The 25766-nt window shown below is 36.6% G+C and overlaps 1 protein-coding gene across 2 annotated transcripts in view; it reads left to right on the forward strand.

Annotated features, from left to right (window-relative positions):
• SBF2 (SET binding factor 2) overlaps positions 1 to 25766 on the forward strand; it is a 696898-nt gene that overhangs the window by 634764 nt on the left and 36368 nt on the right. Inside the window, exons 27-33 of one of the 2 annotated variants that reach the window (XM_037839994.1) lie at positions 1225 to 1421; positions 3491 to 3631; positions 4521 to 4616; positions 12305 to 12489; positions 15416 to 15592; positions 17579 to 17680; positions 18380 to 18565. In XM_037839994.1, coding sequence (XP_037695922.1) covers positions 1225 to 1421; positions 3491 to 3631; positions 4521 to 4616; positions 12305 to 12489; positions 15416 to 15592; positions 17579 to 17680; positions 18380 to 18565 — 1084 coding nt within the window. The remainder of the gene's footprint in view (positions 1 to 1224; positions 1422 to 3490; positions 3632 to 4520; positions 4617 to 12304; positions 12490 to 15415; positions 15593 to 17578; positions 17681 to 18379; positions 18566 to 25766) is intronic. The other variant, XM_037839995.1, reaches the window with a different exon arrangement.

Raw genomic sequence — 25766 nt, forward strand, 5'->3', positions numbered from 1 at the left:
ATTCCCTTATCTAATGCACATAATCATTGCATCTAGAAGCAAGTGGGGAAAAAAAATATTGTATTAAGGTGGAATTAGTGATAGAGGGCCCTAATAATGGAACTGCTTTTCCAGTCTTTATGAATGAGTATGTCTACAGCTCCATCTCCTCATCAATTTGTGGTATTAGAGGTTGTGGTATTAGAAAAATACAGCTTGTATTTTTCTGAAGTGCAGGGCTTCAGAATGCTTCCAAGTATCGTTGGTTAAGTATGGAAAGTTTATTTGGCATTCACTAAAGTAGTTGACGTTTATAATTTACATGACCATAAACTGAATTTCCTCTCCCTCTCTGAGCACTGGCTTATATCAAGATAAGGGATTAGAGATTGGCAGATTATAAATATGAAATCTCTTGAGTGTTATATTTCTAAATAAACTAAAAGAGAAAAATGACTGTAACCCACCTATCTTCTTGCACTTACTAATCTATAACACAAGGTACTCTTGTCTACTTTTTATTTTCTCAATATCATATCCTGTAACTTTATGAGCTAATCTGTTTTTTAAATAAACATCAACATATAGTATTAATAAAATATTTAAACTCATTTTGACATTTAAACATATTGTTCTCATACCAAAAATTATTTGGTTTTGAGTTTTAATCCTTTCACCATCTCGGACAGTCTAATGATAGTGTACTCTATTCTCTGTTGTCATTGGCAGCTAGTTGTCTAATGAGTTGTTGACAATTTTACTTGTCACTCATAAAGTTAACGATAATCCACTAATCTTACAATTTTTATTTCAAGTTGAGGAAAAGTAAAGTATAAGGTAAAGGAAATCATTCAGTTGAACAGAGGCTTTTTAATAACATAACATTTTTCTTTTCTAAGCTTAGCTTATTCATCAAAAGTCTGTAGTATCACTGAAAGGGGCACATTTCAAAAAAAGACTACAAATCAGTGGGTGAGTTAGTTATTGTCGCCCCCTAGGCCTTTTCTTCTCAATCCTGAAGAGAACTGATAAGGAGTTGAAACTAAGTTCCATGTTTGAAATAGATGTCTTATTCCTCAGCCAATTTGTATCTAAGTGATAAAATATTACTGTTGTATTTTGATATTCATATTCTTATACTGTCTCTCTTCCTCTCTGTTCCCCTCTTTTCCCCTTCTTTTCCCCATCCCATGCTCCTTCTCCCACTGTTAAATCCTTCCCTTGCTCGCTTCCATGTCTCTAAAGCTATCCTGGCCTTCTAGTCATACCTCAAGCTGTACAGGACAGTAGTTTACCAAGAGTGGCCCGCTGCTATCGACATAATCGTCTGCCTGTTGTATGTTGGAAGAACTCAAGAAGCAGTACCCTACTCCTCCGATCTGGAGGATTCCATGGGAAGGGAGTAGTTGGTCTTTTCAAATCTCAGAACTCCCCTCAGGCAGGTAAGCATTTCTCTACAGCATGAGTAAGATCCTTTCACTTCAGAGTATTCCTAAGAATAAATGAAGTAAAATCAGGGAATGCGAATTGTGCCATTTCATTAAGCCTTTTCTACACATAGACTTTTCCACTGTGCTACATACAACATGTACAGTTTAAGCAAGAACCAAACTTTGGCCATGCGGGGTTCTACCTTGAATTTGACACCTTCCTTAATATGTCTGTCTTTGTGTGGATATTAATCAAAATTAACATGATAAAATCTTTGGCCCTTTTCATTCCTGCAAACCAAAGTATCCACCAATGGAAACTAGATTATACCAATCTTTTCTCTGCCTTCTGGGAAGCATCCAAATACACTTAATAGCTTCAGAAGGAAATTGGGATTCTGTTCCATGTGATATGAGATATCCAATCTCATTTGTACGAGATGCAGACACACATGCAAATCAGCAAATTAGTGACCAAAAATGCTGCTTTAGGAGCTCTCAAGCAAAGAGATTTTGGGGAACTAGGGAGTGGCCAACCTAAGAAACAGAGATATTAAGTGTAAATGTTTCTTTTTCTGGGGATATTTTTGATATCGCCATGCCTGAGGTCTTGAAGTCAGGAGCTACGTTTTGCTGATCTTTCTCATAACTTTTAGCTCATAGTAGATGTTCAATAAAATTAAACAACCGACCACCAAATCAGATCAGATTTAGGGATGTCTGCATTCTTTTCCTTTTGGAGAAGAGTTAACTCAAGTTCTATGGTTCAGCAGGTACAATCATGTGCTTTTTGGTATTTCTTCTTTATTCTCATCCATTTTCCTCCTGAAAAGTGACCAATGTTTGTGGTCAGTCAGCTGACTGAGGGCAATACATACAGGGCTCTTTGTTTCCCACCCTTGGAGTCTAACCACAGGTGTAATTGAGAGCAATTGGCGTTTAACTGTTTCCTCCCTTCGGAATCCTTCCAAGCCACATTGTGGGTATAATAGAACACAAGCATATGTAAGTCACATAAAGCAAGGGAGTGATTTTAGGAGCATTGATGAGCATATCTTTGAAGCTTTTAGTTGGAAAAATTTGAAACTATTTTATTCCACTGGTTTCTGATTTTTTAATCTACTACATATTTACCATATTTTATATATTTGAACTCACATTTTTTCACACTTTAGTATCTTTGAGATTGGGATGCATCATGCTAAGAAAGCTTTGTGTTATAGTTCAATTGACAGGTTTTTTTTTTTTTTTTTTCCTTCGTACAATAAATAACTGGGCCTTTTAAACTTGATGGCATCTTGGAGTTGATAAAATATAGTAATGTTAACTATTTTCTGTTCAAGTTTCAAGAAAATTTGTTAATATGTATTGTTCTTCTAATGAATCTATCTCTGATGCCTCTTTAAAGTACCTTGGACCAAACCTGGTGATTCACTTTTGCTCTACAAAGGCCAGAATTGCTCTCACAATTGTTTCCATTTGTGCATACTTTTTTGTCCCTCTTTTGAAAGCACCAAGGAATCTAGCAGTAGCTGCTCCTGTCTTCTCCCCATGTTCCTCCACCCTCCCCATCAACAAACCCCTACAAGCTCACAGTTTCCTTTTAGGCATGAGAAACAGAATTAGAATAAAGATATTAGGTACTGGGAGATTCTCACCTCTGCTCATTCTGGGATGCCAAGGGAACCCCCTTCATCCTCTACTCCCAAACAGTAGCATGAGCAGGATGATTAGGGGAGAAGATCTAGGAGATTGTTCATTTTAAGGTGGTTGTATAATAAGAAGGTACACCTATGCTTGGAAGGACAGCCCTATGTTCATTTTCCAGACCCTGTGCTCCTTCTGGGAGGAAGATGAGGCAATCAAGAAGTAGGTATGGTAAAACTAGCATCATAGGAGGATTAGCCATTTAATAGATTGGGGCTTTGTGTAGGTCTAGTTTCTATATTTAGGTGTGGTGGCCTAAAGACTATAAAGACAAAGACTAAGCAAAAATAATAATAATAATATATGTATGTATATAAGCTTGTTTTATTGACATGACTATAGTTTATTTTATTCAATATCTTTTCCTTTTACAGCTCCTACATCATCTTTAGAATCCTCCAGTAGCATAGAACAAGAAAAATACTTGCAAGCATTACTGAGTGCAGTTTCTGTCCATCAGAAACTCAGTGGCAACAACACCCTTACTGTCAGGCCAGCACTTGCTCTGTCTCCTGGTAAGATCTGATAATACTTTTCTTTTGGACAGCTATGAACAGTCAGATCTGTTCCTAGGGTTAGTCTCTTCAGTCATTTGCACTATTACTTCAACATGACCCCTTAAAGCTTTACCCTGTAGGGCTATAACTTTAGCTCCTTTTACTTAGGAATCAAGATACCACTACTAATGTCTAGTAAATAGTAACCAGATTTTGAGATTCAATTATTTCCTTTTTAAAATAGTAATAAAAGAAGAGGAGGTGGGGAACATTTTGGGTTTGTCCCTCTATAATTTTGTTTTATGTAGACTCTAAAATATTGTTAAGTAGTTGAATGTATAAGTTGAACATACGTTTACTAAATGTATAGTTGTTAAAATTATCATGCTTAAGTTCTAAATTCCGCAAATTTCTACAGCATTTTATGATTATCAGTATAGTTTGTTTTCACTAGATTTGGATGAAGCCATTAAGACTTGTGCTAATATTCTGTTTCAGTTATCATGTGATGGAACCCCAAAGGGTTCATGTAGAGGTAACCCTAATGTGTTAGACACAGGAGCATGTGACTTGAGAAGTTGGTCTCCTTGGCTTAGTCAGCTATTTGAATTAGCGCAACATAAGCAGAGAGTGGCTTTTCTTGTAAAGTAACACCATGCATGCTTTGCTTCATTTATCATTAAATTCTCTGATTGCTTTTGCCAAACCTAACTCCCTATAATCTTGCAAATGTGTTATCTCAGATGAAGTAATAACATTGCCTTGTTATCTCTAATAAAGCCTTGGGTACTTAAAGAGTACAGCGTTTGGCAGCAATTAGATGTGCTACACATAAAGATAACTTTGTCATTTGAGTAATGTTAACCCAAACGACATGGTTTTTGTTTTTCTTTTTGGCTGACTTTAGGGACTGAAAGGAGGACTTCAAGAATGTCCACTGTGCTTAAACAGGTAGTGCCAGGACATTTGGATGTAAACCCATCCAATAGCTTTGCTCAAGGAGGTTAGTAAGACTGATTTTATAACTCAGCACTGGTATGAGCTTAAAAGCAGAAAACATAATTTTCTAGATAGTGGATACCTTAAATCAACAAATTATGGTTTAAATTGTTCTTAATTACCTTTTTCAAATGAACGATCAAATTTATTACTAGTATGGTGACAAGAGGTATAATAATTGCTAACGTATTAGATGTTAATAAGCTTCTAAAGCATCAAGAAATAAGGGGGCTTGTGTGAATGATGGATCTGCCCTGTGAGGACTGCATGATGCTTCAGGTTTGTAGGGCAGAAACAGAAGTTTCAACAGCTAGGGAGAAGCGATGCCAGACCCAAGGGCTATGCCTCCTGTTCTTGTTGTTTTTACTCTTGACCTCTGAAATACTGGTTTGGAGAAGATAGAATGATACCCAGGGTTCTCTTTTTTCTTCTGGGTTTCAGCTGCTGTCATGAGGAATTAGAGGAGAAAAGCTGAGTATCTGCTTTTTTTTAAGCACCAAAGAAAGGTCCACTTTGTTCTCTGGAAGTTTATGTGACATTCTTTGACTTCTCAGAGGAAATTCCAGGTTAGGTATCTTAATTGTAATGTCCGACTGCTTCACAATGAAGTAATAAAATCTAAGCCTTTCTTCTCACTCTGATACAATGCCGAATCCCCTTGAAATCATACCAAGTGATGCTTGAGCGTCACCAGCAATAGGAAACTCTTCTCAAAAGTAGCCTCTTGCATTTTTAAACAGCTCTATTTGTTAGAAAGTTCTTTCTCATACCGATCTAAAAATATACCACAATGTCACTTATACAAATTAATCCTAGTTTGGCCCTCTGAAGTTACAAAATAACTCAACTCTCCCACACTATAGTTCTTCAGATTTGAAGTGTTCTGTTTTCTCTCTTCTTTCATTAGCTAAACATCCCCAGTTCAAATGGTTGTAATCCACTCAGCATCCTTGTCACTGTGTGAACTCTTCACGGAATTGAACCTAGTACTCCAGGCATTCAGGCAGTCTAAGAATACATTAGATAGGGGGACAGCCCCCATCTCTAGGTTGACCCATATTGAAATAAATATCATTTAAAACTCCCTACATCTGCTTCACATGTGCTGCTGTTCTTAATAATATCCTGGCCTTGAGGGTTGGTTTTTGGACTGAAGGTTGGTTATAATATATGTAGTGTACTATAAAATGCACTATACCTATAAAATTTCATCTTTTTGGATGTACACTATTGTTTTAGACCTTTGGATCCTGATTCTATTTACCAGTGTATTCAATGTTTTTTCCAAGCCTCTTTTCATCCATAGGTTTGATCACTGTTTAAAAAAAAAGTCAAATAAGCCAGAGCTGAGAACGAAGGCCTGCAGCATATACTTAATAGAGAAGCCTCCCTGAAGAAAGAGAACAATGAGTTCTCCTACTAAAACTCTCACCTGGCCCATATTTCTAAATTTCTGCCAATCTTTTTAATCTAATATTTTTAATCGTTCTGTTTGTTAACTCTGTCACAGAACATCTAGTTTAGTTTGGCATGACTTATCATAGGAATTAGTGGTTTTTTCCTGAGTATTCATAAATGGTTTATTAATAATCCACTCTAGAATTTGGTTCAGAATCAACATAAAGGCTCTATTGTAAAAAGTCACTTTTTTCACTTTTGAAAACCAGGATTACTGTGCACATCTCCTGGCAGTCACATTGGTTCTCTGGATACTTTTTTATTCTCTTCATCATCAGAAGTTTTTGTGATCACAGGATTATCTAAGAGCTTCCAACCTCCTTGAGCCATGTTCCTTGTTAGTTTTTCAGGCCACAAAGTCATATATAGCTACTTTCTAAATTCTTAAGAGACTGTTGTTTTAAAGTTTAAGATACAAACTTCTTTCTTCTCATCATTGCTTTCTTGGTGATTCTGACCTAGAAGATGGCATGGTGACTTTCTTCTAAGGTGCCCATAATTCTTCTTTTTGAAGCTAGGATTCAGAAACACAAATCCCATTCTTTTACCCTATCACTTAACTCTTCATTTCCAAAGCTTCTCTTCTAAGGTTCTGGTACTTCTGCTCTTTCTCTTGTCAGAATTTCTTTCAAGGTTGCAGTTCCCCTTATTGATTTATTTACCATCTAAAAGTCAACAAAACAAGTCAGTAATTTTTCCCTTCTACTTTTTAGTAGAACACAACTTCCAGCAGATGTCTGGTCAGTTGAAGCCCTCCCACGGCACACCCTGCTTTTGTGTTTTACCTTTGTAAACTTCATCAGGAACACATCATCTATTCCTCCATTTGGCCTTGGTGACCTTTAATATAAATTTTAGCTACAAAATTGCCTCTCCTTTTATGGTGGTACCTAAGGTTCAGGGATTTCTACCCAGTTGTTTCAACTACAATATTGTTTCTCCTCTCTGTATTGGCCTCGGTCTCATGGCTTCTTTTATCCAAAGGAACCCTTACTAATGGTTACATTCTAATCATGAGACCATTCTTTGCTATTCTTAAAGATTCCTGGAAGGCTATTTACCTCTTTGGGTTAAAAATCTCCTATTTAGTTTATGACCCATTCTATCTGTATCTGAAGCTGTAATTATTGTTTCCAAAATCCTTCCCAAACATTTTCTGCCGTAAATTACTGTGAACTTAATGATTTTCCTTGGTTCATAACTAGGTGCCCATCATTCTTTTATCTGAAGCTAGGATTCAGAAACACAAATCCCATTCTTTTACCCTATCACATAACTCTTCATTTCCAAAGCTTCTCATATCTTCCAAGGTCCCAGAGGCTGTCTCCTGACACCTTCAACTTCTTCTATGATCCTTATAGGTGCTTCCTGTGTCCCTTCCTGTGTCATTCCTCCTCGCATAAAGTAGCAAGAATGGACATGGGTGAGCAGATTTGGGACGTCTCAAAAGATTCCTTAGTCATGCACATGAGAGGCAGACTGAAGACGCTCAGATTGGCCAGAGCAAGTCTAGGTGTAGACACTTTCATGCCCTACAAGTAGTATTTCCTTGTACCTACCGGCAACTACAGAGTCTCTTCATTCTTCCACAGAGCTAGGAACTACTTCTCCAGAAGCTCCTCATTTACCCTGGGTGAGAAAAGCCTATCTCTTAATTCTTCTTAACCTTCTCCTTTCTTTCTCTTCTGTGAATCCCCACTGTTTCTAATTCCTTTCATTGTCTTAAAATCTTAGTCCTGCCTTTTTTTCTTGTGTTATTTCCTTTGTGTGCCTTTCCCGCTCTGACAAGCCAGAGTATAGGTTGACCATTGTCTTTTCCATCACCTTTCTTCGTTATTTTCGTTCAAAACTAAAATGGCTTCAAGCTCCATGGGGAGAGAATATTCTTACAAATTGGATAAATTACTTTGAGTAGAAAATTGCCATGAGAAATTGGCGCTGCCTTTTAAATGCAAAAATATAACAATAGGGTGTAGTTGAGAAGTAGCTACATAGAGGCAGCTTTTTTATTTTTCATCTTTTACATTTTCATGGTCCTTTAAATTCTTCTACATGTGTTATTTTATCCTTGAAATAACCCCCTATATAGATTACTGAGTCTATACAAATCAGAGGGAACTACACCAGTGCTTGGAGAACACTTATGCTCTGAAAAACACAATGTTCCCACGGGGGCCTGAACTGTATCACTTCTTCCCTGAAGCTGTTGTCTTAGCCACTCTTTGCCTGAATGGCCCTGGGTTATAAAGTTTTTCAGGTTGCAATAGATTAAGAGTTTGGTTCAGTTACATTCAAACTGAAACCCAGCCCTACTACTTACTATGTGATAATAAACAAGTTAGGAAACCTCTCTAATTCTCAGTGTCCTCATCTAAGTGGAGATAAGTACCTAGCCTGAGGGTAGTTATAAGGAGTAAATGAAGTAATATATGTAAAACACCTAACTTAGTAACTGGCTCATAGTAGAAGCTCAATAAATGTTAGTTTTCATTGTTTTGTTGGGTTGTTGTTTTCAGAACGCTGCACTTGCATCTGATTGCCTTGAACCTGGTGGCTCCTCTCTGGCCTAAGGCAAGAAGATAAACTTATATGCTCTAGGTCTAGGCATATAGAAAAGCTTTTTTGATCATGGCTCACAGTAAGAAATACATTTTGCATCCTGTATGTATACACAGATACTCATTTTATTTCACAACTCAGGTAGAGCTAAGTCACAATGCAAAATAAATGTATAAGAAAACAAGTTTCATGAAACAGTGTTCATCTATACCACATTCAGTGCGCATAATACTTCAATTCTGTTCTGTTTCACTTTTTTAAAAAAAATGCTGGTTTGAGCTAATAAAACGATTTCACCATCAACTAAGGGAGATTCAGTAGTTTGGAAACTACTACTCTAGGTCCTTTGCCTCTGTGGAATACTCAGGACAAGAACTTGATATTGAAGTGTCACCAGGAAACCTCAGTATACCTCACCACCACCAATGCAAAAGTGATTCCTTGATTTAACATGATTGCCACATAGGATTACAGGATAGACCATTTTCTTATTGCTGGTTTTCTGCTAACTGGATAAACACTTGGCAATTTTTTATTTATGAGCCTCTATTTGGGGAGATGTTTAATGTTTTGTATTTAACAAGTCTTTCAGCTCTTAATGTATTGATTAGCAGAAAGAAAATAATCATCCAGTATTTTGAGTACCTATGTTCAAGGCTTTTGATATGTATCAGGATGGATATAACAATAAACATGGTCAGGTCCCTTCCCTTGAAAGCACACAATCTAGTAGAGTAAAAGAATGTGCAAGTAGTCACAGTGCAGTGGGATAAGAGTTCAAATAAAGCTCCCTACAACTCTGTTGGGAAACAGTCAGAAATTGCCTCTCAGTGGAGTTAACATTGTACCTGGAGCTTAAGGGATAAATAAGAGTTTGTCAGGTGAAAAAAACAGGAGAAATCATTTTAGACAAGGGACTAGCATAAGAAAGTATGATATGTTCAGGGAACAGTATCTTGGAATCAAGAAACACTAATGGTTCATTCTAATCATCTTAGTGTTCCAGATTCCAGTGGGAAAACACAAAACCTCAGCAGAAAGCAGAATATTCCACCAGCACACAGGAGGCCTTGTGCCTTTGCCATGCCATCCCAGGTCCTTGTTCTGTCTTGCCGTAGCATTCGTTCTCTGTATGCCGTCAGCCAGCGCCTCTACAGCCCTTAGGTTTCTGACTTATTTTGGGCACTGATGGCTTAAAGCCACCAGTGCCCTTCATTTCCTGCCCCAAAGGATGAAGCAAGAATGAAAAATCACTTCTAATGATTTTTCTTTTGTCAAATTATATCGTATATTATGCAGTTTTTCAATGTACAGCTTAATAATACTACTGCTAAAGTCTACACTCCAGAATAAATACAAAATCATTTCCCTTAATTGATTTGAGCAGTTCCTTTGCTCCGAAAATGATATGACCGTAACTTACTGCCAACCATTTTTTTTTATTAACAGGTTGGTTTTGTCATAGTCAAGAAGCACTTTCTGTGTGTCAGAAAGAAAAAAACCGTATTACTCAAATTACAAAAGCATTATCTCTAATACTGCCTATCATTTTAGTGCAAGTAGGGATTTTAGGAGAAGTCATTACTTTGATCATTACAAGCTGTAGTGTTAGTGGTATTGGGTATTGTCACAGGATCGTGAATTTTTGCTGCTCGTAACTATCTATGTACTTATGGAAAATAAATGTAAATTCTAAATGAAAAGAGAAGGAAGAAATAGTGTGGCAACGCTTAATGCTCTATTGCAAAAACATGCCCTTAGTTATTCCAAATGGTTGCTAGAGCTTTCATTGTTTACTGGTGTGATGAACTTGATCAAAGAACAAATGTGTTGTACAATACAAAGCATTTGCCTATCAGCCTCTGTAAATACTCCAGCCAATGTGCTCCTTACATTTACAACCCCCCAAATTCCTTGTTTTGTTATATAAATTTATTTCTTATTGAATGAAAATCTTCAAAAGCTTATTCCATTTGGTATAATGTTTTTAGTGGCGCCTTCTGCTGTGCTGTCCATTTCATTGCGCTTACAGTATTTATAACAGGTGCTGAAATTTCATTTAACAGACTCTTAACATCTTTTTTGTGTGACTGTGCGGCTTTTTATTTGTTAACTAAATTTTCTAGTTTTATTATATTTACATTTTCCCCATGTTAATTTAATTTAAAAATTAAATAATCTACTTCTCTTGCTCAATCTGCTCTGATGTTTGCTGCTATATACATTCCATTCCTTCTCTGTCTTTAATCTTACCTACCAGCGCTTGGGTTCAGAGATAAATGTTTTATTCAGTCAAATCTCAAATCTTCAGCTAAGGGAAGAGTGCATCAAGGTACTGTATAAACTATCCTGATGTGTCACTTTTTAAAACCATCTTCATATGAAAGCATATATGTTATAAGTGAATTTTCACATTTGTTTGTCAAATTATATCCTTTATTCTCATCTATATTGTGAATTTCCTCTGTGATTCCATTTATAAAATCTTTAAAAATTTACCTTTGCCATAATACCTAAGAAAAATTCATAGATAGAAAGGTTCACCATGTTAAACAGAAATCACCTAGGAAAACTTTTTTTGGGAACTGGTCTTCTGAGCCCATAAATGCTTATAAGGAGAGAAGCAGACATGACATTGTCATGGTGATTTATAGTCACCTGGAAACATGAATTGATGTAAGATTTGGCAAAGATTGAAGAACATTTCCAAATCTAGAGAAGAAAATCCATTTTAGGGAAATATTAACAGTGTCCTATACCTCTGTCACCCCATTACAGGGATGAACACCACAATATACTAGCATTTATAAGGAACTCTTGCTTTGAAGGTGCTACAGTGCTAGTCAAATTTGAGAATTGGTATTTTCCCTTGTGTTTGGATATTTAATAGTCAATGGTCTCACTTGCATTTAGGAATGCTTGATTTTTCTAATTAGTATAATTAAGACAAACTTATAGCATGAGATTTTTCTAGCAGCTTAGCTTGGTCTTACTCTTAGAAGACACCTGCTTCTGACTATACATTTTAAATAAAGTCTCCTAGGAGTCAGTGAAATGCACATTACTGAATTTATAATTTCTCACTATGTTTCTTGGAGACTGGGGGAAAAAAGACTAAGTTTAGGATTACACCATTTTGACTTGATATACAAATATGAATTCCAAATCCAGCCTCAGATTTTAGTAGGTTTACTAAATGTCTACTTTATTTCTTGATCTAGATTTCTTGTTGAATTGACTGACTAAAGCAGAAGAATGTTTCTTACTTCTTTTATAAAGCTCTGAGAATTGAGTTACTCAGCTTTCTCCTCCCTAGGCTTCATTATTGCCTCATGCCTGCGTTTTTTGTTTCTAGTGTCAGTGTACTCTATTTATGATATCAGTATTTACTTACAAATGTTGGATTTATATCAAAATATAAAAATAGGATTAACTTGGGTAACTTCTTAGGTCCCTCAAAGCCTAAGAGTGTGTGATTTTTAAAATGCTATGTTGAATAATGCTTAGATATTGCAAAAGTAAATGAAAAATTATCAGTATGATCCATCATTACTTAGATTCATTAACTTAGGCCATTATCTCTAAAACTGTACTTATGAAGCATGCATCTTTTTCCTTATTCAGTGTCATTCCCACATCAGATTATCTCACTCAACTCTTTTGGCTTTTGTGAAGGTGTATGGGCAAGTCTTCGCTCTAGCACTCGCTTGATCAGCTCTCCAACATCCTTCATTGATGTTGGCGCCCGCCTGGCAGGCAAAGATCACTCGGCCTCCTTTAGTAACAGCACCTACCTACAAAACCGGCTCCTGAAACGCCAAGCGGCCCTTTACATATTTGGTGAAAAGTCACAACTAAGGGTAAGATTTCTTTTTCTTGCTAGAAACTTGATGGATGCACTAAAGCAGTGTATAAAACTCATCTCACAAACCAGCTTTCCTAGAAATTTTTTTTTGTAGTGCTGATTCTGGAATTAAGAATCAATCTCATATTGAGACATGAGAAGGCCAAGGTTATATGTACTAAGTAACATGTTCTTAAAATTTTGCAAGACTGTATATACAGAGACACATGCCCTAATTCCTGAGAGTAAGGAGATTCAAAATATTAGATGCTAGTAAACTTTATTCTAACTATTAAATTAAAGATAGAATCTCTACCACCAAAAACAGTGTTAATTCCTCAAATTTTATATTCTTGCTGTTCACAGATTACAAAATAAATTGCATTACTACTGACAGGTTTTGTGTAGGAAATGGAAATGTTTGTTAATTCAGAAATCTCCTCAAAATTTATTCCAGTGCTCCACTCAGCAATTCAGACCTTCAACTAAACCAAGGAAAAGAGGTTGTGAACAGAATGCTCTGGTTCCTCTGTCTCCTCAGCAGAATCCCACATATTTGGCACATAAAAAGCCAATGGCTGAGTCATCTCTTCTGTGACACCAGACTTAACCAACTCTACGCCCATTCTCTGGACTGCTGCAGTCTCTTAGTCACCTACCTTTAGAGTAGAGGGCATGAACCTGCTGAGTCATACTCAGTTTTTAAATCTGCATATATGTCTTCTGATATGGCAGATAATTTTACATCCACAAAATAGTTGTGACGCTTTCCAACAGCAATCCAGGGTTGCCCTCACATCCTCCTTGACACCAGGGTCTTTTCTAGAGCATAGACTTTCCACATCTCAGCACACCACTTATTTGTGATCTGCATCTCTCCCTAAGGCTTGTCTCTTGAATGCTCCCCTCTGTCATTCCCTTTGCATATTATTCTTCAGATTAGCTGTGCGATATTGCAATATGAGAAAGCAAGATTGACCATGTGAAGTTCGTTCATTCGTTCCTTCCTTTTTACCTTCCTCTCCTCCCTTCCCTTCCCTTCCCTTCTCTTCTTCCCTCCATCCCTCCCTCCCTTCCTTCACCCTCTTTTCTTTCTTTTCTTCTTTTTCTTTCATCAATAAATTATCATATTTAACAAATATAATTCCACTATCTTGGAACAACAGCTATTTGCATTTTTGTGTATTCCATTCAAGGTTTGTTTTTTTTAGTTCACTTGTGTCTATGGCGTGTGCGTCTTTATCAACAGAGAAAACATATAGGAATGACAAGTGAGAGGGACTTATTCTGTAGTTAATCTTGAATTTAGCCATATTTACCTTTCCAAATTAATTTACTTTGGTACTTTATTAATAGTATCAAATTCCTTATGACCTACCATTGTATCTCAACACTATGGTTGATAACTCCTGGTTTATAAGACAGGCGTACTTATCACATGTTTAGTTGGGAAATGGAAAAGAATCTAGTTTTCCTGAAAAGTGAAATATTTTTTATCTATTACAATTAAAAAAAAAAAACTAATAGAAAGGAATTCATGTATGCTGTTATTTTTTTATCAAGCAATAAATCATTTTTCCATGTTGTATAATAATATTAATAATTATTTTAATCATTATATAACATCCCATATTGTTGGATGTTTAGGTTTATTTCTTGGTCTTTTATGTGTAAAATGTCAGTCACTCTTTCAAGGATATAGTTTTTATTATTTTTTTAAATTGAGATATAATTCACTAGTTTTTTTCTATATTTTAGATTACTTCTTTATGATAGGCTCCTAAAAATGGAATTACTAAGATACAGAACATGAACATTTTGTTTCTTGGTACATATTAGAAATGTTATTGAAAAAAAAAAGTGGGGAAGTTTGCTTTTTCTTTAAACAATTTAGTAGGTCTTCTTTTTTCCAATTCTAAAACAATATAAAATATTCAACAGACCCTATATATAGATCTTTGCCAGCATTTTTACTTGTAGAAAAGCAGATGGCCCCACTGAATAATTTGGGCAAAATGTAAAGAAAGTAGAAAGAATCTGAGAAAATTCATATAAGATTGATATAAGAAGTGCAAGGAGTTTTAAACCTCTTCGGAACTAAACAACCAGATTATCAAAATAAAACAAAGTATACCAGTGAGCCATCAGTGTAGCATTCTTTAATTACAAATACAACAGCTTATACTTTACACAGTGAAATTCCAAATGGATTAAAGATATAAATGATGAAAGCACTCTAATAATGCACAGCTTGATACACGTGTCATCTTAACTTAAAAATCATTGTCCTAAAGCGAGATGTCAACAAAGCCTTTCACTTTTATTGTATATAACTTTTTAGTATTGGCTTTAGAAGAATAACTGCAGTGTTAGTAGTCTTGGCACAATGCTATAGTGATTTTTATTTCCTTCTCAATGTTTATCTCCATTTTTTTTCCATTTTTACAGTGAATATGTTTTACTTGCATAAGAAACAAATATTTATATATCTACAAACTGTAATTTGTAGAATTCTGGAACCCCAAAGGTATATTGTGTTTCAATTACAGTGTGCATCTTTGGGAGACTTAGTTTACATTGTTTGCTTAACCATGTGTCATCGGTTCCTGTTTAGACTTCCAGGTTCACAGCTTTATAATTGGCTTACATTTGGTATTATAAACTTTATCAAGTTGCAGCCTACCAGTAGTCTCTTCAAATTCTCAAAATGATAGCATTTTTAAGTGAAGTAATGCCTCTAGAAAGGAATAAATTTACCATTCCAGGCAAACCACAAAACCTTACTGAATGGTTTTTTTTCAAGCAACATAAGATTTGTTTTCTTGATCCATTACAGCTGCTTGGCCTCAACTAACTATGTCTTTAATCATTGCTCTGTAGGAAGAATTGCTCTTTTACCTATAGCACTTTATCTGCTTAACTCTCTGCATCTTCATCCACAGAGCTTCAAATTAGAATTTGCTTTAAATTGTGAGTTTGTTCCTGTTGAATTTCATGACATCCGACAAGTGAAAGCTAGCTTTAAAAAGCTAATGAGGGCTTGTATCCCAAGCACCATTCCTGCTGACTCCGAAGTGACCTTCCTGAAAGCACTGGGAGACTCTGAGTGGTTCCCACAGGTAATGTCTAGAGCAGCTTGTCTTATAACCCAAGGAAAAAATGACTCAAGAGGATAGGCAGAACCTATATTTGAGAGGAAAAAAAATATATGCTGCTTCTCCACTACCCCACCCACTGCCGTTTATTGTGTGTCCTCTGTAAAGACCTTTCCATTCCAGGAAACCATATGATATAGGAGATAAGGAGGTAGAATTCTTGATATTTGGGTTCCTATCTCTGTGTAATTGATGCTTGATCTCAGTAGGATGCTAAAGAAGGAGATAATTATTTTCAGATGTAAACTTTTTGATGTACAACAGATTTAATCAGCATGTATTTATAGGGTTTCTGCTCTGTCTTTCCCTCCTACTTTCTCACCTTCCATTTGCCCCTCCTGTTCCATATCTCTAGATTTTAGATTCACCCCAAGCAGCCACCAAAGTCACGTTGGATGCCCAGAATCCTACTTAAGGTTCAGGAAAAATCACATATCCTTCCTTCAGCTAAGTCAAGCTTGGGATGCTTTTAATTTAACTTTTATTGAGAAACTAAGGGGAAATAGGTATACCAGCACACATGCACTCACATTTCTCTCAAAGCACAGAAGGAAAGATACTTTTGACATGCACGTTTTAGCCCTGAGCGAGACATTTGTCCAAGGGCACCTGGTCTTTAGGCCCCCGATGCTTAGTCCATTATTGCTTCTCCCCTATGGGAGTTCCCAGCCCCTCTGCCACCTGCCACCCTCAACCTCCAAGTTTTCTCTTTCTGCCTCTCTTGAGGGAAAAAGGTTGTTTCCCACAGCACACTGGGCTAACAAGCAAGAAAGCCAGGAAATGATATGAATATCCAGAGCAGTGACTGTTCTTAAGGAACTTAAATTATAGACAAACACAACCACATGTACAATTAGCTATAAATATGCATCAGGGTATGTTCATTACTATTAAAGAAATTCGAGGTGTTTTAGGTACCCATGGAAGGCAATCAATACTCTCTGCTCTCCCCAGGCCATGAATCCCAGCCCCAAATTGTCCCCACCATCCAACCTGTCATGTTTCTGGAATGTTCTGTGCTCTGCTTCTGCTAGAAAGTGATCCTTACCAGCAGTTAGTGACTAAAGACAGCTTGCCCTTCTTGCGATATTGGGATTTTAAAAGTTAACTCTTAGAGCAAATGGTAAGCCCAAGAGAAGTCGGGCCTGGTGATAGCTATGATGTAGGCACAGCAAGTGTCCTCCCCATTGCTGGGGAGAACATGTGCCTTGTTCCTGTGTTTTAAATAGCCTAGTTCTGTTTTTGTTTTTGTTAAGTTTAGCATTAGATTCATACTATAGATTATGTCATGTGATGTTTAAAATATTTTTTAAAAACTAGATTGTTACACATTTGGTTTTGAAACCCATATGCTATGCTCATATCCTAATTGTTCATTAGGGACTTTAAATCAATTGGCTTAGCTTAAAAAGCTGAACACAAATGTAAATTTTCTTCCTATTTAATATATGGTACAGACAAATTAGAAATATCTTTTTTTGAGATATAATTCACTTACTGTAAAATTCATCCTTTTAAAGTACACAATTCAGTGGTTTTTGGTATATTCACAAAGCTGTGCAACAAGCACCACCATTTAATTCCAGAAAAATCAGGAGTATTTTCAATAGAACTTAACTGCATCATGGAAAAACAATTTTTTAGGTCTTAAACACTTAAAATCTTTGTCTTTTCTACTCTGTAGGATTATAGCTCTTCTTCACTTTTTTGGGAAATCATATAAGGTCAATTTATTTCATTATCCATCACTTGAAACGTTTTAAAATGTGTCGTTTAGTCTTGATTTTAACAAAAATCTTTTTAAGTATTTAAAACTACATGGTTCTCTCTTCTAAATACTTTAGCATTAACTTGGACTTGTTTGATTCTCTAAGGTTGATAGAAAGTCTGTCTGTGCTTTGTGTTCAGCAAGCGCTTGATCTGGTTGTGTCCCCCTTTCCTGTCTCTTAGCTCCACAGGATACTGCAGCTGGCTGTGGTCGCATCAGAAGTGCTTGAGAATGGTTCCTCAGTTTTAGTCTGTTTGGAAGAAGGCTGGGACATCACTGCACAAGTAAACTATTACATGTATTTTCAGATCTTTAGTTTTATATTTGTATTTCAATTTAGTCTTAAATTCGGCAGATGATTCTTTTGTATAATGACTAAAGTTTTTATAGACGGAGAAAGTCTGATATTAAACAGTACCTGGTATCCCTCTGAAAGCTCTGTGGTCATGGGCTCAGTCCCCTACATAGCCTGGAGCCCTGGTTCGTCATGGTCCTGGGCATATGATCAGCAGTGTGGGATGTGGGCCATCCTTTCTGGGTTTTGTCAGTACTTTCTCTGGCTCTCTATAAGCTCTTCCTTTCGTCACTCAAGAGTAAAAAAGAAAAGTAGGTGTATAAATTACATAAGGACATTAATCTATACCGGCCCGAAAGTATATGTAAGTCTGAACTGATCTTCTGGCTTCATTGATTAACCCATCAGAAGTCCACAAGCAACTTGATAGTTAAGGATTCAGATCTTGATTCCCTGAAAAAAAAAAAAGAAAAAAAAATGTGGCCCAAATGAATTTGAGTTTTAGTTTTCACTGGAAAATTTGCAGGCTTAATTTGATTGGCTGTCCTGGTGCAGGGTGTGAATAAATTTGCTGTCCAGGTAACTTTGCTTGTGAATTAGCTACCATGAAAAGGAAGTACTTGTTTCTTAGCACCAGGACTTTCTCGGGACTAAAAGTAATGGAATGTCTGTCCTTCTTGCACCCTAGGTGACATCCCTGGTTCAGTTACTCAGTGATCCTTTTTATAGGACACTTGAAGGCTTCCGGATGTTGGTCGAAAAAGAGTGGCTCTCTTTTGGTCATAAATTCAGTCAACGGAGCAGTTTAACCCTCAACTGTCAGGGTAGTGGTTTTGCTCCAGTCTTCTTACAATTTTTAGACTGTGTATACCAGGTAAGTAAAGCAATATTAAATTGACTTGATCTTAGGGGAAAAAAAGAGAAATAGCGTTTAATTAACATTCCTGTGCTATGCCAGGTACCTTCATGTCCTAAGTTATGGATTCAGCCATAAGAAATGCTGAAATCTTCTGAAGATGGGGAAGGAGAAAAAACTAGTTGGTTTCTGAAACTAGGATAGCTGAGCTGGCTGTTGGGCTGGCCCCCAAGTGGGGAACCAGCCCTCTAAATTACTGTCTCCAGAGGAGAAGAGCAAACTTGGGCTCTTTTTCCAAGAAGATTCCCCCTAGGGTAGAAGAACAAAAATCTCTAGGTAATGGCAGGGCCTAAAATCCAGTACATGGTCTGTCCAATTTGGGAGAACTCTCGCTTATGCTTAGAATTATAGAAGGTAAAGCTTAACCCTCGGAGAAAGAATCAGGGCCCAGCCAGGCAGACCTATGGATTGAGAGCACTGGCTAGTTCTCCTGGGGATCTAATTAGAGCTAATCAAGAGACCTGAAAGAAGGCTGGGTATACATCCAAGAAAACCCAGTGTTGGGGGTGGGGGACGGGCAGAGCAGGGAGAGGATGTGAGTGCTCTAGGCTCCCTCCTACCTTCATCCCAAGCACATCAGATATAGACCTCTTGATGGAACCTTCCCTTGGTCAGAACTGGCTTGAGAATTCGGTGGTACTGGGCTTGCAAGTTGAGGGCATTGGTACCAGGGGCTAAACTGACCTAGAAAAGACAGTGTTAACATTTCCAGCCTTGTTTCATCTGCACCACAACCCCAGTGGTAAATGAATGGGTTCTGGCACATCAAACATATTTGTCAAAACAGTGAGCCTCTTTGAAATACATTGTCCTGAAGTATCTACTGGAAAGAAAGGTGGAAATATTTTTCAGGAACCAAAATTGAGACTAGGAATTCTGAGAGGTCAAGTTGGCATGTGGTTATGTTTTACTTTGTTTTGTTTTGTTTTTATTCCATTTTATCACTTGGTCACATTTATTTATTCATTACATATTTTATTAAATAACAGCTTTACTGAGATATAATTCACATACCACCCAATTCACCTATTTAAAGTGTACAATTCATTGGTTTTTAGTATATTCAGAGTTATATAACTACCACAATCAATTTTAGAACATTACCTCAAAAAGAAACCCTGTACCCATTAGCATTCACTTCCCTTTTACCCCCATTTCTGTTTTTGAGTACTCCAATGAGCTTCTTAAAGAAAAATATATTGAATTCTTATAACTGATTTTGTCTGAGCAGCACCTGGGTGCTGTTACAACAGTGAGGTCATACTTTTGAACTCTTTAGCAACAAATGGTATTTTTGTTTCCTGTTTCAATATTAGTGTTTTTACACTCCTTTTGGAAAATAGATTAGGGGGAATTTTAGAGATCATTGTATCTGAAACAGAAAGCTTAACTGAGGCCAAAACAAAGGAGCAAGTATCTTTTCTCTAGATGGGTAAAAGCACATGAATTCTTCATGAAAGCTTTTTTTTATTATCTAGCTTATTGTCTTATTATGCTTGTCAGTCACACCAGGTTATTTCCTGCCTCCATACTTGTATATCACTACTGCTAATGATAGTTATTAATATTTATTGACTGTTTACTTTGTGCCAAGCACTCTCTAAGCACAATATATATTATTTTATTTCACAACCCTTTATATACATAATCTTCTTTGAACCCTTTCCTGATCCCTTCATTTGTATTCTTAATGAGCCATGTACAGATTTCTTTGATAACATCTATAACAATAGAGTATATTTGTTTGCATATGTATATTGCCCACTACTTTATCTAGGAATGCTTGGGAATAGAAACTATGTCATATTAGTCTTCATAGCCATAGGATCTAACATAATTATAATTTCAGTCTCTGAAATATAGTAGACACTCAGTAAAGATTTATTATGAAAGAATCAATGAAAATTTGAATAACCACAAACCTTGTTCAGGCCCTCATTACCTTTCATTGAGACCACCTAGAATATCCAACAAGAATTGCTAACAATCTCCTGAAAGCTAAGGTGCAATGCAAAAATCTTCAGGGTAAAAAACAAACAAACAAACAACAACAAAAAAAAAACATTGAGTGGATCCACATTTCCTAAAAAATTATTCTTCCTATCTAATTGTAATATAATAGAGTCATTGCCTTGTTGAAATTTTCCTTGAAAGGTTCTTAGGAGAGGCCTATACTTTCTGTGCCAAAAGGTACATACCCTCAGTTTTTATGGCTATATTAAGATCATACCACTGTTTATATAGGTGAACACTAGATAAAGCATTTGGTTTTCTTTAAGAGTCTATGGTGTACCAAAAAATACATATCTTTAAATATTACAATCACAATCCCCATAATGAGGGGCACACACTTAAAAAACATGTAGGAGCAGACCAAATGTAGAGACATCAGAGTTATATCTCCCATCTAAATCTGACTCTGAAGAATAAACTCATTGAGAGGAGTGACAGGTAGGACCACCCATGATGACAATTTTTAAAAATAAGAATTAAACCGAGAACAGGCTGATTGTGTAACAAATTTCTTTTCTGAGCCTTCTAAGATAGCAACCATAGGTATATAGAAAATGTCCATATTTTCAGTTTCACATATTTTTATCCTCAAATTAACTTCATTTAAGAATTTTCTAATTTTTGCCATTCTTTTTTTTTAGGTTTTGTGGGTATGTCTTATGTTTCCATTAAGTTTTTTTTGAAGTCTTTTAATTGATTTGAAATTCACGTAACAGAATGTTAATGTTTATAAACAGTTCAGTGGCATTTAGTATATTCACATGTAGTACAACCATGACCTCTATCTAGTTCCAAAACATTTTCATCACCCCAGAAGGAAACTCTATAGCCATTAAGCAGTTACTCCCTATTTTCCCCTCCCCAGCCCCTGGCAACCACCAATTTGCTTTCTGTCTCTATGGATTTGATTATTCTGTATATTTCATTTAAATGGAATCATACAACATGGGACTTTTTGTGTCTGGCTTCTTTTACTTAGTATAATGTTTTCAGGATTCATCCACATTATAGCACATATCAGTACTTCCTTTTTATTACTGAATAAGACTGTTCCTTTTTTATATATCATCCAAAACTCTGTCCCTCGTAAAGCATTGATTAAGTTGGCAACTATCAAAATCAACTTTTTCATAACTCTGAAATCTAATGAAAAACTTACAACCACCAAGGGAATTCTTAAGAATTCTTAAGAAGCTGCTAAATTACAGTAAGAGAACATTTTGGCACTTTAACTTACCTGCCTACCATTTCCCATTCCACAGCTCAGAAGCAACCATGAAAACAGTTGCCTGAATTCTTAGTGTAGCTTGCTGGTGTCAGAGGGAGCAATGGGGACATTGTTCTCCAAGAATTAGAATTGTGTGTTTTCACCTGTTTGGTGGCTCCCTGGGGAATCAGCTCAAGGACTTGCCTTTCTTTTAAAAGACTTGGAGCTTTCTCAGGGCTGAGGTGGCCTCCAGGGCAGCATTTGTCAAAAGCATTTAAAGGCAAACATACTAGCTGCAGCTGCCTACTGCCAGCTATAACAGACAGATCAAACAGTAGACAGATTGAAAAGTCTCTGATGGAAGAGACTGGGGAAAGAGATTAATGGGAGAATCAAGGCTTCGATGAGTTATAAACAACTCTTGTAAACAGCCTGGATAAGAATTCAAGGAGTACTCCAACACAGAGTCAATCTGTAAAGACCAGTAGAGGGTTTTCGGTATGGGTAGGGGGAAAGGTTGCTTGTTCTTCTTTTAGGCATTTAAGGAAATTTCTGTTAAATCACCAGCTGACTACTAAGCTAAAGGAAGAGAAATTTCAGTGGCCTTCTGTGGTAGTTTAGAACTGTATGTATCCCAGAAAAACATGTTCTTAAAGTTAATCCATTCCTGTGAGTGTGAACCCATTGTAGGTAGGACCATTTGATAATGTTGCTTCAATTAAGGTATACAAGCACCTCAATCAGGATGGGTCTTAATCCTATTATTGGAGTCCTTTATAATATAATGAAATTCAGATGGAGAGAGAAAGCCACAAGAAGCAAGAAGCTGAAACAGAACCCAGAAGAGAAGGAAGAGACCAGGAGACACCACTATGTGTCTTGCCATGTGACAGAGGAACCAAGGATCACCATCCGCCAGCCCCAGAATGCCACAGTCTTCAGGGAGAAAGCGTGACCTTGATGAAGCCTTGATTTGGAGATGAAGCCTTGATTTGGATGTTTTCCTGACCTCAAAACCATGAGCAAATAAATTTTCATTGTTTAACCCTACCCATTTCATTGGTATTTGCTTAAGCAGCCTAGGAAACTAAAACACCAGCAACACAAAGAATGTAGTCTTTAACAAAAATACTTTCGTCAAGTCACTAAACAAAGAACTGCAACACACATCAAATAGCAACAACTAATCTCATTTTTAGAGTTACCATGTTATTATAGGAAAAATCCAGTTTCCGACAAAAAATTATGAGAAATACAAATTTGAGAAAAGCAAAGAAACAAAAATTTATGGCTCCTTCACAGGAGTAGAAGAAATTAATAGAAACTGTCCATGAGGAAGTCCAGGCATTGGACTTACTAGACAAAGATTTTAAATCAACTGTCTTTAGTATGCTGAAAGGACTAAAGGAAATCAGGAGAATGATGTCTCACCAAATCAAAAGTATCAATAAATTTGATGAAAAGCATTAATCTCTATATCCAAAAAGCTTAATGATCTCTAAGTAGGATAAACTCAGATTCACACCAAGGCATATTGTATTCATACTGTCAAAATCCAAAGACATTGATAGAATCTTGAAAGCAGCAAGAAAAAAGTGACTTGTCATGTAAAGGGATCCTCAATAAAATTAACAGCTGATTTCTCATAAGAAACCATGGAAGCCAGAAGGCAGTGGGATGACAAATTTATAATGCTGAGAGAAAAACCTGTCAACCAGGAATTCTATATCCAGAAAAACTATCCTTCAGAAATGGAAGTGTGATACCAGGTACTTGGTCAACCAAGTTGGCAGTGTAAGATGTTCCAGGGTACTGTTCCCCCACAGAATCTTTGAACAACTAGCAAAAACTGATAGAGCCATCTTCCTCAAAACTCCAGAAAACAGTTAAAGGGTCGCATAACTGGGACTGCCGAATCAAGAAAATGCAGCTGTAAAAAATGATAGGAGAAACTCATGGCATCCTGGCTGACCCCTCCCCCAACCCCGTCCTGGTGTGGAGCCAGCCTGTGCTCCCATTGTGGGCCCCTGGCCCTGTTTCAGAGGGAACAGAGTAACCTCCATGTGCATACTAGGGTGCAGTATTTTGGTATCAATCTATCAGGTGGTGGACTGAAAGACTAAGTCAGGAAACTTGTCTGGGGCTCCACCAACCAGAACTTGCCCTGTAGGCAGGAACAGCTTGCAAACAAATAAAGCTGGGTAAAGTCAAAGCTGTCTGGGGCAAAGGATTACTTACTTTAAGCCACATGACACAGCACTGAAAGGGAAAGAAAGTCTATTTTATAGTGGGCACTCAACTTCCTGTAAACAGGGAGATTTCTAAGGCCACAAGTGAGTACAAGCCCAGGACAAAACACAGGCTCAGAAGTGGCAGATAGGACCCTGCACTTCACTTTTGCCTCAGGCTAATCCTGTAATAGGAAGGCTAAACTTTGAAGGACAGTACCACTCAAAGCAGAGCCAATTTGAAAGACCATGAAAGGTCTTTTTCACATTGGATTTTTTGTTTTTGTTAGTGCCTGGCACTCAAGGAAATCTCCATGGTAACACTAGCTGGAAACAAATTTAAGGAACTGGCAGCTCAGGGACTAAATTCCAGAGGTAATACTTTAAGATATTAAATGTATGGTTTGCAAATGATTACAAGACAAACAAAAAATAGGAAATGATGGCCCATCCAAAGGAACAAGATAAAAATGGAATGAAACTGGAAATCAGTAGCAGAAAAAACTGGAAAATTGCCAAATATGTGGAAATTAAAGCACCCTTAAAAACCAATGGAACAAAGAAGAAATCACAAGAGAAATTAGGAAATATCTTGAAACAAATAAAAATGAAAAAACAACACACCAAAACTTACAGAATACAGCAAAGGCAGTGCTAAGAAGGAAATTTGTAGCTCCAAATGTTTACTGGAAGAACTAGAAAAAGAATAGCAAATGAATCCCAAAACAAGAAAAAGGAAGGAAATAATAAAGATTAGAGCAGAAATAAATGGAGAATAAAAAAAAAAAAGAATCAATGAAACCAAAAGTCAGTTCTTTGAAAAGATGAATCAAATCAATAAACCTTTAGCTAAACTGACAGAGAGAAAAAGAGAGAGGATGCAAATAACTAAAATCAGAAATAAAAGTCGGCCCATTGCTACAACCCTATAAAAGTAAAAAGGATTTTAACAGGATACTATGAACAACTATGTGCCAACAAATTCTATAACCTAGATGAAATGAATAAATTCCTAGAAACACACAAACTACCTTCATTGACTCAAGAAAACACAGAAGATCTCAATAGACAAATAACTAGTAAAGAGATTGAATCAGTAATCAAAACCACCCAACAAAGAAAAGCCCATGACCAGATGACTTCACTGGTGAATTTTACCAAGCCTTCCAAGAAGCATTAATACCAATCCTACTCAAACTCACCCCAAAAAAATCAAAGAGGAGGGAACATTTCCTAACTGATTCTGTAAGGCCAACATCATCCACATACTCAAGCCAGATAAAGATACCAAAAGAAAGAAAATTACAGACCAATATCCATCATGAATATGGATGCAAAAGCACACAACAAAATAGTAGCAAACTGAATTCAACAGCATATTTAAAGGATTGTACACCATGATCAAGTGGGATTTATCCTAGGAATGCAAGTGTGGTTCAACATATGGAAACCAATCAATGTAATACAACACTTTAATAGTACAAAAGAAAAAAAAAAAAAACCTGATCATTTCAATTGGTGCAGGAAAATCATTTGACAAAATCCATGATTTAAAAAAAACCCTCAAAATTAGAAATAGAAGGAAACTTCCTCAGCATGATAAAGAGCTAGCATCATACTTGGTGGTGAAAGAGGGACACTTTCCCACTAAGATCAGGAAAAAGATAGGGTTGCTGTTTTGGTTTGCTAAAGCTGCTGGAATGCAATATAC

Source organism: Choloepus didactylus, chromosome 6 (genome assembly GCF_015220235.1).
Source record: "Choloepus didactylus isolate mChoDid1 chromosome 6, mChoDid1.pri, whole genome shotgun sequence".
In the NCBI taxonomy this organism is placed as follows: Eukaryota; Metazoa; Chordata; class Mammalia; order Pilosa; family Megalonychidae; genus Choloepus; species Choloepus didactylus.